This window comes from Geotrypetes seraphini, chromosome 8 (assembly GCF_902459505.1).
Source record: "Geotrypetes seraphini chromosome 8, aGeoSer1.1, whole genome shotgun sequence".
Lineage (NCBI taxonomy): Eukaryota > Metazoa > Chordata > Amphibia > Gymnophiona > Dermophiidae > Geotrypetes > Geotrypetes seraphini.
Genome location: NC_047091.1, coordinates 12994922 through 13007862, shown reverse-complemented (window position 1 = coordinate 13007862; position 12941 = coordinate 12994922). Strand labels below are relative to the sequence as shown.

The window sequence follows — 12941 nt, the reverse complement described above, 5'->3', positions numbered from 1 at the left end:
TTTACATAGCCTAAAGCATGACCAGAAGTGAGAGCAGAATCATTCTATGGAAAAATTAAGATTCTTACCTTGGCAATCTTCTTTCTAATACACACATACATTATTCCTGAACCTGTGGGTGGTCAATCTATTCCTGTGCGAATTCTTGTAGAGATCCTCATTGGGATTCTTTTGCTCTGCTTCCCATCTCTCTGTGCTGTCCTCCAGTTCCTCAGTTTGTACCAAAGCACATGGTCAGCCCTAGAAAGTTTCAAGTTTATTAAGTTTGTTGTACATGCAATGTCAAGTACTTCAATGCATATGACAATTTAAAATTGGGAGACAAAAATAAAACTGGAATAGGAAGAGGTATGGGGACTCTCGCTGAGAAACATGTCTGTTCTGCTCATATAGTTAGAATACAGTATAACAGATGAAACAGAACTTAAGAATTTGCAATACATAACAAGGTGAAAACACACCTACCAGAGTGTAACCTGCACTAAGAGTGTATTGTTATGTTAATCAGGTGCCCCCACTGACTCACTATGGAGGTGAAGGCTTCTTGAGACAGTGCCCACTCCCCTGGGTCTAACCCCAGAACCCCAAGAAAACCCACTTTTAAAGAACCCCTCTCCCCCCAATTTTATTTTAAATGCTGTCAGCCTGTTTCTCACTGTGCCATGATGTGTGCTGGAGGCTGCTTGTGGCGAAGCTGCAGATGGCTTACAGAGAGAACTTTTGCCTCAAACAAACCTGGGATCCAGACTGCCTGTCTCCTCAGACTGCCTCTCGGGCCCAATGACCGGTAGGAGACCTCAACCCCCACTGGAACTTCGCACGCACAGTCAGGGGGAGGAAATGCAGTTGGCCCAGATCCTGGAAAAACAGCCTGCACTCAAGCCCACTGTGGACAGAATCTGGGACGAGCCTTGCTCCCAAGAGACTGGTCCCTGAGCTCCCGGATTGTTAGTGCAGGCTGTCCAAATGAGTGCACAGGAAGGCTGTCTGCCCCTTGGATGCAGACCTCTGTTCTTAGGAGACTGTGTCTGCGCTCTCTGAGCCAGAGATATTCCAAGATTGGGATCCTCTGCAGCAATAAAAAGCCTCACAAAAGGTAAATGAAAACCAAAATTAAAGGAAAAATAAACACGAGTAGAAAAGACAGGCTCCTACCATCTCTTTTTAGGAGAGAAACTGAGGAATTGGAGGACAGCCCAGAGAAATGGGAGGCAGAGTATAAGAATACTAATAAGACTCTCTACAAGAATTCTCACTGGATTACATTGACTACCCACAGGTTCAGGAATAATGTGTCTGTCATACAAGAAGCTCCTTTCCAAACAAAGCCATCAAAATATGAAGAGAGCCATGCTCCATGCAGATAGTAACAGCCCACCACCTTCCTCAAAGTCACATAATTGCTCTCTATCTTAAGTTTAAAAGGCATATGCCATTCCATGGCACAGAAGCCACAACCCAAAAGTGTGTGTTCTCTGGCTTAGTATAGGCAGACCCTGGGTTAAGAACGAGTTCGGTTTTTTCAAACTGTTCTTAAATCGAATTTGCATTTAAACTTGGATCCTGTACAGTACACAGTCTATAAAAACATTAAAGAAACAGACCTGTAGTTTAAACAGAAAGAAAAGATAGGAGGTTAATACTTACTTTTGTTCTTCATCCATTCCACTGTTCCCTCTCTATCAGCACATCTAACATTTCTCCATCTCTCTTTTCCCCATGCATCTGTACCTCACGCTTCTCCCACCATGTCCAATATTTCTCTCTCATTCCCTATGCCCAACAATTCACCTCTTTCTTCATTTCCCCATGTGCATGTCTCTCTCTCCCTCTCACTCAGACATCCATGCCCAACAATTCTTCCTTTCTTTTCCCTCCTCCATCTCAGCATCTTTCTCTCCCTCCATTGTTCTAGCCTATCTCCCATGTTCATGTTCCCTCCCTTTCTTCCATTCTTTGTCCAAAGTTTGTGCTCCCTCCCTTCCTTCTGTGTCCCAACGCGACCCTGCTTCTCCCTTCCTGTCCAAACACAACCCCCTCCTTCCTTCTGTGTCCCAATGCACCCCTCGTCTTTCCCTCCATTCTGCGTCCAAAATTCATGCCTACCGCATGTGGTTTACCTCCTCTGGCTGGATCCCTCCTCTCATCATAGTTCTCTTTGCAAAGCTGCGGTTCCTGTAAGCAGCTGACCTGGCAGCCTACCCCTTCATGCCTCCCGCAAGTGTTTATCTCTTCTGGCCGGCTCTCTTCTACCAGTGGCACTTCTCTTCGTGAAGCCATTGGTTCTTGCACGCAGCTCCCGGCTGACCCGGAAGCCTTCCCTTTGATGCGAGGAAAGGCTTCCAGGTCACCCGCAAGCCTTGTGCTGGAACCAGCAGCTGCTGGTTACATACAGGATTGTGGTTACATACAGGATTGATTGATGGATTTTATTTATGTTGCCTTATGTTTTATGTTGTTCGTCTGTGATTACATGTAACCAATACATTGTTGTATTTTGTTACCTGCAGTTTCGTGAAGAGAAGTGCCACTGGGAGGAGAGAGCCGGCCAGAAGAGGTAAACACTCACGGGAGACACAAAGTGGCAGGCTGCCAGGTCAGCTGCGAGCCATGGCTTTGCAAAGAGAACTGCAATGGGAAGAGGGAGCTGGCCAGAGGATGTAAACAACTGTGCGAGGCACAAATTTGGGATTCAGAACAGAGGGAAAGATGACTAGGGGTGCATTGGGACACTGAAGGGAGGAAGAAGGAGTGCGTTAAGAACATAAGAAGTTGCCTCCGCTGAGGCAGACCAGAGGTCCATCTCACCCAGCGGTCCGCTCCCGCGGCGGCCCATCAGGCCCATTGCCTGAACAGTGGTCTCTGACTAATTTTATAATTTACCTCTAATCCTATCCCTATAACCTTACCTCTACTCCTATCTGTACCCCTCAATCCCTTTGTCCTCCAGGTACCTGTCCAGACCTTCTTTGAAGCCCTGAAGCGTGCTCCTGCTTATCACATCTTCCGGTAGCGCGTTCCATGTATCCACCACCCTCTGGGTGAAAAAGAACTTCCTGGCGTTTGTTCTAAACCTTTCCCCTTTCAATTTCTCCAAGTGCCTCCTTGTACTTGTGGTTCTCCTTAGTTTGAAAAATCTGTCCCTGTCCACTTTTTCTATGCCCTTCATGATCTTGAAGGTTTCTATCATGTCTCCCCTGACACAAGAAGGGAGAGGCAGGACTCTGGTTTGTAAGTACAAGTTTGACAAGTAAACTGGGGACTGCCTGTACACGATTCTACCTAGGGAGTCAACTTAACTGTGCCTTTTTACTCGAGTGAAATTCCCGTCTTGATCAATTATTTACATAAGATGTTTGGATTGTGAGCCAAGCTGAAAGGACACTAATAAGGGGAATGTATGGATAAAGAGGAAGTGATTGAGGTCTTACATTAGTCATGAACCAGGGAGTTCCCTTTATATTAAACACCTGCTCAATATTTATTTATTCAATTTTCTACACCATTCTCCCAGAGGAGCTCAGAACAGTTTACATGAATTTATTCAGGTACTCAAGCATTTTTCCCTTTCTATCCTAGTGGAGTCATAATCTACCTGGGGCAATAGGGGGATTAAGTGACTTGCCAGGGTCACAAGGAGCAGCGTAGGTTTGAACCCACAACCTCAGGGTGCCGAGGCTGTAGCTTTAACCACTGTGCCACACTGCATTCACTATTGCTTCTCTTGATTAACTATAGTGCATGAAGCAAAGGTTATTATAGGAGGGTCACCCATACCTTCCATGTTCTGCTATTTTCTTTCAGAGAGTGCTGTCCTAAGGTTTCTATCAAACAAATACAGTCCTCTGCTTCCCTCACTCAGGTCTCTGAGATTCCAGCAGAGCATGGAAAGGAAAACAATCCTCAGATGCAAGCACGTTGTAAAACTGGTCTGTTGGTCTCTTATGCAGAAGAGTTTCTTGTCCTTTGAACTCAGTCACAGTTTTACTCTCCACCACCTCTTTCGGGAGCGCTTTCCAGGCATCCACTACTCTCTGCGTAAAGTAGAATTTCCTAACATTGCCCCTGAATCTACCACCCCTCAACCTCAAATTATGTCCTCTGGTTTTACCATTTTCCTTTCTCTGGAAAAGATTTTGTTCTACGTCAAATACTTGAAGGGTATTAACGTAGAACAAAATATTTTCCAGAGAAAGGAAAATGGTAAAACCAGAGGACATAATTTGAGGTTGAGGGGTGGTAAATTCAGGGGCAATGTTAGGAAATTCTACTTTAAGGAGAGGGTAGTGGATGCCTGGAATGCGCTCCCGAGAGAGATGGTGGAGAATAAAACTGTGACTGAGTTCAAAGAAGCGTGGGATGAACACAGAAGATTTAGAATCAGAAAATAATATTAAAGATTGAACTAGGCCAGTTACTGGGCAGACTTGCACAGTCTGTGTCTGTGTTTGGCCGTTTGGTGGAGGATGGGCAGGGGAGGGCTTCAATGGCTGGGAGATTGTAGATGGGCTGGACTAAGTCTTAACAGAGATTTCGGTAGTTGGAACCCAAGCACAGTACCGGGTAAAGCTTTGGATTCTTGCCCAGAAATAGCTAAGAAGAAAAAAAATTTAAAAAAAAAAATTTAAATTGAATCAGGATGGGCAGACTGGATGGACCATTCGGGTCTTTATCTGCCGTCATCTACTATGTTACTATGTCCCAACACTATTTTACCTTACATAGTGCAGTCAGGTCTCTGTGTTTACTTTTCACTAGAAACTCTGCAGTGATATCACGCGGTGGTTTAACTTCAGAAGCCTCCTTATATTGCTGGTGTAGTTCTTTAATCTTCTCTTTCAGGTTGACCATCTAGAATACAGTTAGAAGAAAATGCCCAGAATATATCAGGTACATGAAAGTTTACAGTTCCAACCTTACTACCATAAATACTGATCAACATAGCGAGAATCGTTTTCTTCTCATGAGAGTGCTGGTTACATACAGGATTGATTGATGGATTTTATTTATGTTGCCTTATGTTTTATGTTGTTCGTCTGTGATTACATGTAACCAATACGTTGTTTGTATTTTGTTACCTGCACAGAAGAACACTGTATTGGATTAGTGGACCATCAAGATTTGTAAATTAATAAATAAAAAACATGGATTACGCCAGATGCTCTGCTAAGATTCAGGCCTGACCATGAAGCTGCAAACGACTTAAGGCATATTTCAACCAAAGTCATACGTTCTATTGTTTGAAATTGCTGATTTTGCCTTCTGATTTTCAGAGTGCTGTGAGGGGGATGGTCCTGTCTAGATTAGATTATTGTAACATTCTCTATCTTAGAATTTCTAAAACAAGCTTTACAATTGGTACCAAATGCTGCAGCAAGGTTTGAAATGGCAAATATGACGCCAATTCTGAAGCAATTACATTGGTTACCAGTTGCATTTTGGATGCAACATAAAGTTGTTTCTCTGGTCCATCAGACTAGTTACCATCAAGCACCATGGCACTTTCGACGAGTTGTGGCACTCTATAAGCCTAATAGATCTTTACGATCCGAAAATCAAAAGCTATTAATTCCAATAGCGCAGGGAGATTATGTAGACACTAGAGCGCTGACTTTCTGTATTGCTGGTGTTAAAATGTGGAATGCTCTGGTGCGCCAATTGCGACTGTGTGAAAACCGGTTTCAATTTAAGAAAGTTAAAAACCCAGTTGATTGTTACTGCATTTTTGTGATCTATTAATTGGCATTTGCAGAAAAGAATCTGCTTAACCACGTTTGCTACTGTATTTTTGTGATTTATCAGTTGACATCTGCAGAGAAAAAATTGATTAATTATGTAGATTTTGATATGGTTTGTTATCTTTTTTTTAATATATATCTTTATTAAATTTTCAAACTACAATTGTGCAATAATAATTTATGTAAACTGTCATCTATATTGTAATTTATGTAAAATGTCATCTCTGCTCTGTCTGGATTATTATGGATGTACTTTGTAACCCGTTCTGGGCTCTTTTGGGAGGACGGGCTAAAAATCTAATAAATAAATAAATAAATAAGTAATTCATATACATATAATATTACAAGCAAAGCACAATAAACTTTTCAGACATTAATGTGCAATTATATTTTCCCCCACCCTCCCATCTAATATTCAAATAAAATAAAAACCTTCAAGAAACTATCCATAAATTCCCTGAATCAAATTCCACTGCAACTCCCTTCCCCCTCCCCCCCCCACCCACCCTGGATGTGTATGTTTACAGGTCAATGAAATAAAATCAGTTATCAGTCCTTACAAAATTGTTATTATCTTATGTTTGCTTTAATTGATATAAACCGTTTAGTTCTTTTTTAAATGGCATAAAAAGTTTTAAATAAATAAGAGGGTATTGAGCCATCAATGCCAGCTGCTCACAAAAATCTATGAATGCTTAGGACGTTCATCAGCTAGCCCTCAGTGAGGTAGTAATCTGATGGTTAATGTGCCATCCTTGCAGTCCTGACCTTGTTAAGCCGCTCTCTCAGATCCTCCTGCGTTTTCACAATTTTCTTCCAGTGCTCGATCTGTTCATCTTTTACATGTTTTTCCTGTAATCTAGAAATAAAGAAGGTTATGTAGTCATATATAATTGAAGGAAGACTCTAATATTGCCTTCTATTTAAAATACTATGGGAAGCATTTCAGAGAAGTGTCTTATTTCACCTTCCACTTTCCCCTCCCATCCCACATTTCAAGGTGTCATCTCCGCCTCTAATTTAGATTCAGCTGCTTTTGGGGACATTTGTCCTCTAATAAATCCACTGTCTAGAGCAGTGATTCCCAACCCTGTCCTGGAGGAACACCAGGCCAATCGGGTTTTCAGGCTAGCCCTAATGAATATGCATGAGAGAGATTTGCATATGATGGAAGTGATAGGCATGCAAATTTGCTTCATGCATATTCATTAGGGCTAGCCTGAAAACCCAATTGGCCTAGTGTTCCTCCAGGACAGGGTTGGGAACCACTGGTCTAGAGCAGGGAGCTGCAGTACCTATCTCATGGGCCAAAGCTCAAAACTCTGGTAAATGGACAATACTCGGACGTGAAAAGCGTCACAAGTGGAGTGCCGCAGGGTTCGGTGCTTGGACCCATGCTCCTCAACATATTTATAAATGACCTGGAAATTGGTACGACGAGCGAGGTGATTAAATTTGCGGACGATACGAAGCTATTCATAGTGAAGATGCAAAAGGATTGCTAAGACCTGCAACAGGACATAAACATGCTCGAGAAATGGGCCGTGATATGGCAAATGAGGTTTAACGTGGATAAGTGTAAGGCGATGCATGTTGGTAACAAAAATCTTAGACACGAATACAGGATGTCCGGGGCGGTACTTGGAGAGACCCCCCAGGAAAGAGACTTGGGAGTACTGGTTGACAAGTCGATGAAGCCATCTGCGCAATGCACGGCGGCAGTGAAGAGGGCGAACAGAATGCTAGGAATGATTAAGAAGAGGATCACAAACAGATTGGAGGTTATCATGCCTCTATACCGGGCCATGGTGTGCCCTCACCTGGAATACTGTGTCCAGCACTGGTCGCTGTACATGAAGAAGGACACAGTACTACTTGAAAGGGTCCAGAGAAGAGCAACTAAAATGGTTAAGGGGCTGGAGGAGTTGCCATACAGCGAGAGATTAGAGAAACTGGGCCTCTTCTCCCTTGAAAAAAAGAGACTGAGAGGGGACATGATCGAAACATTCAAGATACTGAAGGGAATGGACTTAGTAGATAAAGACAGATTGTTCACCCTATCCAAGGTAGGGAGAACAAGAGGGCACTCTCTAAAGTTAAAAGGGAATAGATTCCGTACAAATGTAAGGAAGTTCTTCTTCACCCGAGAGTGGTAGAAAACTGGAACGCTCTTCCGGAGGTTGTTATAGAGCAGTGGTTCCCAAACCTGTCTTGGGGGACATCTCGGCACCAAACAATAATTGCTGCTGGATCTGCCGATTTTTCAGAGTTCTCTTTTTTAAAGTCGCACAGAGGGTGCAGGTAGACACTCGATGGTCAGGACCAAGACACTGTAGACACCAGTTGTGTGGGTCAGTGAGTGAAACTGGTCGTGCACACCGCTGGCACTTCTTAAACCCGGGTTGAGGGGGCATGAAGGTAAAAACGGCTTCTGCCAAATCGAAGGCCGAGGCCTCGATGGTGGCAACAGGCCCCGCCGGGGCGAAATTGAAAGAAGTGAAAAAAAAAAACCAAAGTTTTTTTTTTTTTTTTAAAGAAAATAAAAGAAAAGAAAATGAAGGAAACAATATTTCCTTAAGGGTTTACGCGAGCGGGAAGGCGATATGAAAAAAGTCTTCAACAGCCGTTGAAAGAAACGCGTCTTCTTAGCTCCGCGGAAACTAAGAAACTGGGGAACGCGCGCCTCTGTCGGGTGGGAAGGCACTCGCGCGTGCGCGGTGTGGCCTACTAGAACTTTCCAAGTTCTTAGAGTGCAATCACTCTAAAATTGTCCGTACCGGGGCTCCGTCGGTGCCGTCACCCATCAGTCAAGAATATGCTGCCTGCTTGTCCTGGGATAACATAGGTAATGATCATCCAGTGTAGATAGTGGTCAAACATGAGGTGGGACCCAACACTCTCCATGTTTCGGGAGCAGATGCCTTCCTTAAGAGTCCAGCTGAATCATTATTTTATCAGTACACTGGAGAAAACATATATGTGTATTTCGGAGGGAAAAATCTAAAGTGTGGTGCGAGGAATACACATATATGTTGTCTCCAGTGTACTGATAAAATAGTGAATCAACTGGACTCCTGAGAAAAACATCTGCTGCCGAAACACGGAGCGTGTTGGGTCCTACCTCAAGTTCCACCACTATCTACATTGGATAATCATTACCTAATGATCAAGACTATTCTTCATAAGTTACAAGTGTTCAACCAGATTCTGTGGCGTTTTATGGATTTACACCTCCCCAACACCTGCTGCTCTGCCTTTCTTAGCTCTCCTGCCCTCTCAATCAGTGACAACCTACATCTTTTCACTTGTCTCATCAGCTTTGAAGAGACAACCAGCTTGGAGCATAAAGAAACCTGATAAAATAAAAAGCTTATGCAAAAAAGAGATTATAAGGCAAGAAAACTCCAGAGAAGACTTAAAATGTGGAGCCCACAGGTCCTCTAGCACCCCGCATCAATGTGGACACAATATAATTGAACCTGTGTTATAAACAACCCTAAAGGGGGTAGGCTTGTTATCCCAACTCATTACCTAACTTGCAAGTGATGAGCATGCCAAATATTGAGTGAATTCCTTTATTGTATCCAGAGCGATAAACTGTATTGTGCTCGACACCCCCCGATCATTTTGAAACATTGGTGCCTTATGACCCAACCAACCAAAACGCAAAGGTTCCATGGCAGCAATCAAACTAATAATAAAAGGTTACAATAGGAGTCTTTTGTAGCCCGCTGAAAGGTAAGACAGGCATAGGTACTTGGGACCTGGGTTGGCCAAGGTATCTGTCCCACTACGACAGCTCTTATGTTCTTATGTGAGCCAAGTATAGGATAATCAAGCCATTGTGACATCACTGATGCAGTTGGCTCTTAGGCATTGGTTGAATGGGGAATTATGACATCACAATCTTAGCTCTGCAATGTTGCTACTCTTTGGATTTCCGCTAGGTACTCAGGATCTGGGTTGGCCACTGTTGGAAACAGGATACTGGGCTTGATAGACCTTTGGTCTATCCCAGTATGGCAGCTCTTAAGTTCTTATGTGAGCCAAGTGTAGGTCAATCAAGTCATTGTGACACCATTGATGCAGTTGGCTCTTAGGCATTAGTGGAATGAGACATTATGACATCACAATCTCAGCTCTGGAATGTTGCTACTCTGGGCTTCTGCTAGGTACTCAGGATCTGGGTTGGCCACTGTTGGAAACAGGATACTGGGCTTGATAGACCTTTGGTCTATCCCAGTATGGCAGCTCTTAAGTTCTTATGTGAGCCAAGTGTAGGTCAATCAAGTCATTGTGACACCATTGATGCAGTTGGCTCTTAGGCATTAGTGGAATGAGACATTATGACATCACAATCTCAGCTCTGGAATGTTGCTACTCTGGGCTTCTGCTAGGTACTCAGGATCTGGGTTGGCCACTGTTGGAAAAAGGATATTAGGCTCGATGGACTTTTGTTCAGTCTCAGTATGGCAATTCTTATGTTCTTATGCTGCCTCAGAATTATATAATGCTTCATAAAAGTACACTCACTGGATGACTACTTCCAAGGCTTGGCCGAGAGACACCGGCTTATTGTTGAGTATATTGAAGTCCAGCTGATGACTGAGGTAGGAGGTGGCTTCCAGAAGACGATTGAACTCCTGCTCGACCATTTCGTCTTTCTCTTTAGGAACCTGAAACTCAAAGTGGAACAGACTTATCAAATACAATTTTCAGTCATGCTAATCTGATCACAGAATGTGTAGTGCAGTAGACCATGAAATCACAACTGTACAGCCTAAACCCTCCTGCATGCAAACAGAAAGATAGTCAGAGGTGTGCTTGTATGTGTTCATGTGATGTGCAAAAAAGGAAGGACCTTTATTGTTGTAGCCCATGAGCACAGAAATAATGATTAATATAGTAGTTATAACACATAACATATTTATAATACATTCCTGAATCTTTTGAGATGGTGTAAAAAAACTATCAAGAAAAACTCATAAGAAAGAAAACATAACACAAAACAAAAGGCACTGACCAAACAATATCTCCATAAAAAAACAAACCCAGGCCTGTAATTCCTCCTCATAAAAAGGGGAAGGAAGGTACATTTTTAACTCCTTTCTAAAGGATCAGACTAGATGCCATGGGTAACTAAAATCTCCTGAAAATGTATAAGATGATAACTTTTTTATTGGGTCAAGTTATTATATTTCTTGCCCTTGTTTTCAGGAGCTAATGCCTCTTTCCTCAGTATAGAATGGAGAAATTCTTACCGGCTAATTTTCTTTCTTTGTCCCTCCAGACCGGTACAGAACTGATGGTTTATAACACACTTTTACCAGCAGGTGGAGACTGAGACACTAACTTTTGGTTGTAGTATAAGTGGGCAGTGCAGTCCCAAGTACAATCAGTCTGATGAATAGCCAAGCAGAACTAAGAAAATAATAACTGTAAACAATAAACAGCAACATCACTCCCAGAAGGAAAAGAGCAACTAACAGAAATACTGCTGGATATTGATTAGAATAAGAACTTTCACAAAACGTCCCAACAGCTTGCCAGCTATGCCAGGCGAACCAAATACAGCTATTCTTTTAATCTCCCCTAACAACCCACACAAAAAGACACCACAGAAGAAAAAAAACAAAAAAAAACCTCTTTGCGCAATACACCAAATAAAAAACAATTGGGAAACCCCCCCCAAAAAAACCCCCCCACAATAGGGCGGGATCTATGCCGGTCTGGAGGGCCGATAAAAAGGGAGAAATTAGGTTCTTACCGGCTAATTTTCTTTCTTTGTCCCTCCAGACTGGCACAGAACTGATGGGAGGTACCAAAGCAGTACCCATCAATGGCCGCCACAAGAACACGCTCGTCAAACACCACATCCTGACGCGCCTGAACATCCACATGGTAATGATGAACAAAGGAATGGAAAGAAGACCAAACAGCCACCTTGCAGATATCCACCAGAGGCAAAAGAGAAGACTCAGCCCCAAAAATTGCCTACTCCAGAATGGAATGAGCTTTGAGAAAATCTGGAACAGGCTTCTTCTGAAGAAGGTACACTGAAGCGATAGCATCCTTGATCCAACGCGCAATGGTAGCCTTGAAAGCATGTCCCCTTTACAAGGACCAGTTAAACGGACAAAAAGGTGATCTGACTGATGGAACTCCTGGGTCCGCTGAAGATAAGCGTGAAGGACCCTATGGACATCCAATTTGCGCAACTACCTCTGCTCCAAAGAGCCCTTCTGACTTCCAAATCTGGGAGGAAAACAAACTGGTTGACATGAAAAGATGAAACCACCTTTCTAGGGAGCCGCAGCACGATCTGCTCCCTAGAAAACTCCAGGAAGGGAGGCCCACATGAAAAAGCTTGCAGTTCGGAAATGCGTCTCACGGAAGTAACGGCCACCGCCTTAAGAGTAAGGTCCTTCAACATACACGAGCCCAGAGGCTCAAAAGGAGGCTGAACAAGCATCAAGAGCACCAGATTGAGATTCCAGGCTGGAACCAAAGGATGCACTGGGGGCCGGAGTAATTTTGCCGCTCTTAAAAAACGAACCACATCCGGAGAAGAGGCCAAACGCCAACTATGCAACAAGCCGTGAAAAGAAGACAAAGCCGCAAGCTGAAACTGGAGGGAGGACCAGGCTAGGCCTCTGTCCAGGCAAAGCAAGAAAAGAAATCACACCACACGCGGAACACCACTCCTCAAAAGACTCCAAACTCACACATAGGCTCAAGAGGTGGAAAGTCTTTGAGAACCCAAGAAGGTGGAGATCACCTTATTTGAATAACTTTTCTTACTTAGGCGTTTTCTTTCAAAAGCCAAGCCGTAAGACACAAGGCCCCCCGAGTCAAAAGGTTGGATGAGAGGGGCAGCAGAAGAGGATCCGCCACGAGAAGACAAACCAGATCTGCATACCATGGGTGCCTGGGCCAATCTGGAACCACCAGGATCACACGACTTGCATGTTGAGCAATTCGAGGGATGATAAAGAATGGAACTTAGTAACTTACAAATAGCTAAGTGGTGAATTTTGAGAACAAATGTTTTAACACATCTATTTCTCAACTCATGTATCATTTATTCTGCAGGTTGGAAATAGGGTAGTGTCAAACCTTTGATCATCTCGATAGGGACATTGGGAAACTTTGGCAATGTACAGTATTGCAAACAAGTCGAAAAGAAAACCATTGCTATTCAAA

General features: G+C 43.3%; 1 protein-coding gene across 5 annotated transcripts in view; it reads right to left on the bottom strand.

The window, feature by feature from the left end:
* Positions 1–12941, bottom strand: part of KDM1A (lysine demethylase 1A) — a 58759-nt gene that overhangs the window by 24348 nt on the left and 21470 nt on the right. For 3 of the 5 annotated variants that reach the window (XM_033954915.1, XM_033954917.1, XM_033954918.1), the window contains exons 9-11: positions 10272–10420; positions 6507–6597; positions 4717–4851 (exon numbers count right to left, since the gene is read on the bottom strand). In XM_033954915.1, the coding sequence (XP_033810806.1) occupies positions 4717–4851; positions 6507–6597; positions 10272–10420 (375 nt within the window). The remainder of the gene's footprint in view (positions 1–4716; positions 4852–6506; positions 6598–10271; positions 10421–12941) is intronic. The other 2 variants (XM_033954916.1, XM_033954920.1) reach the window with 1 other exon arrangement.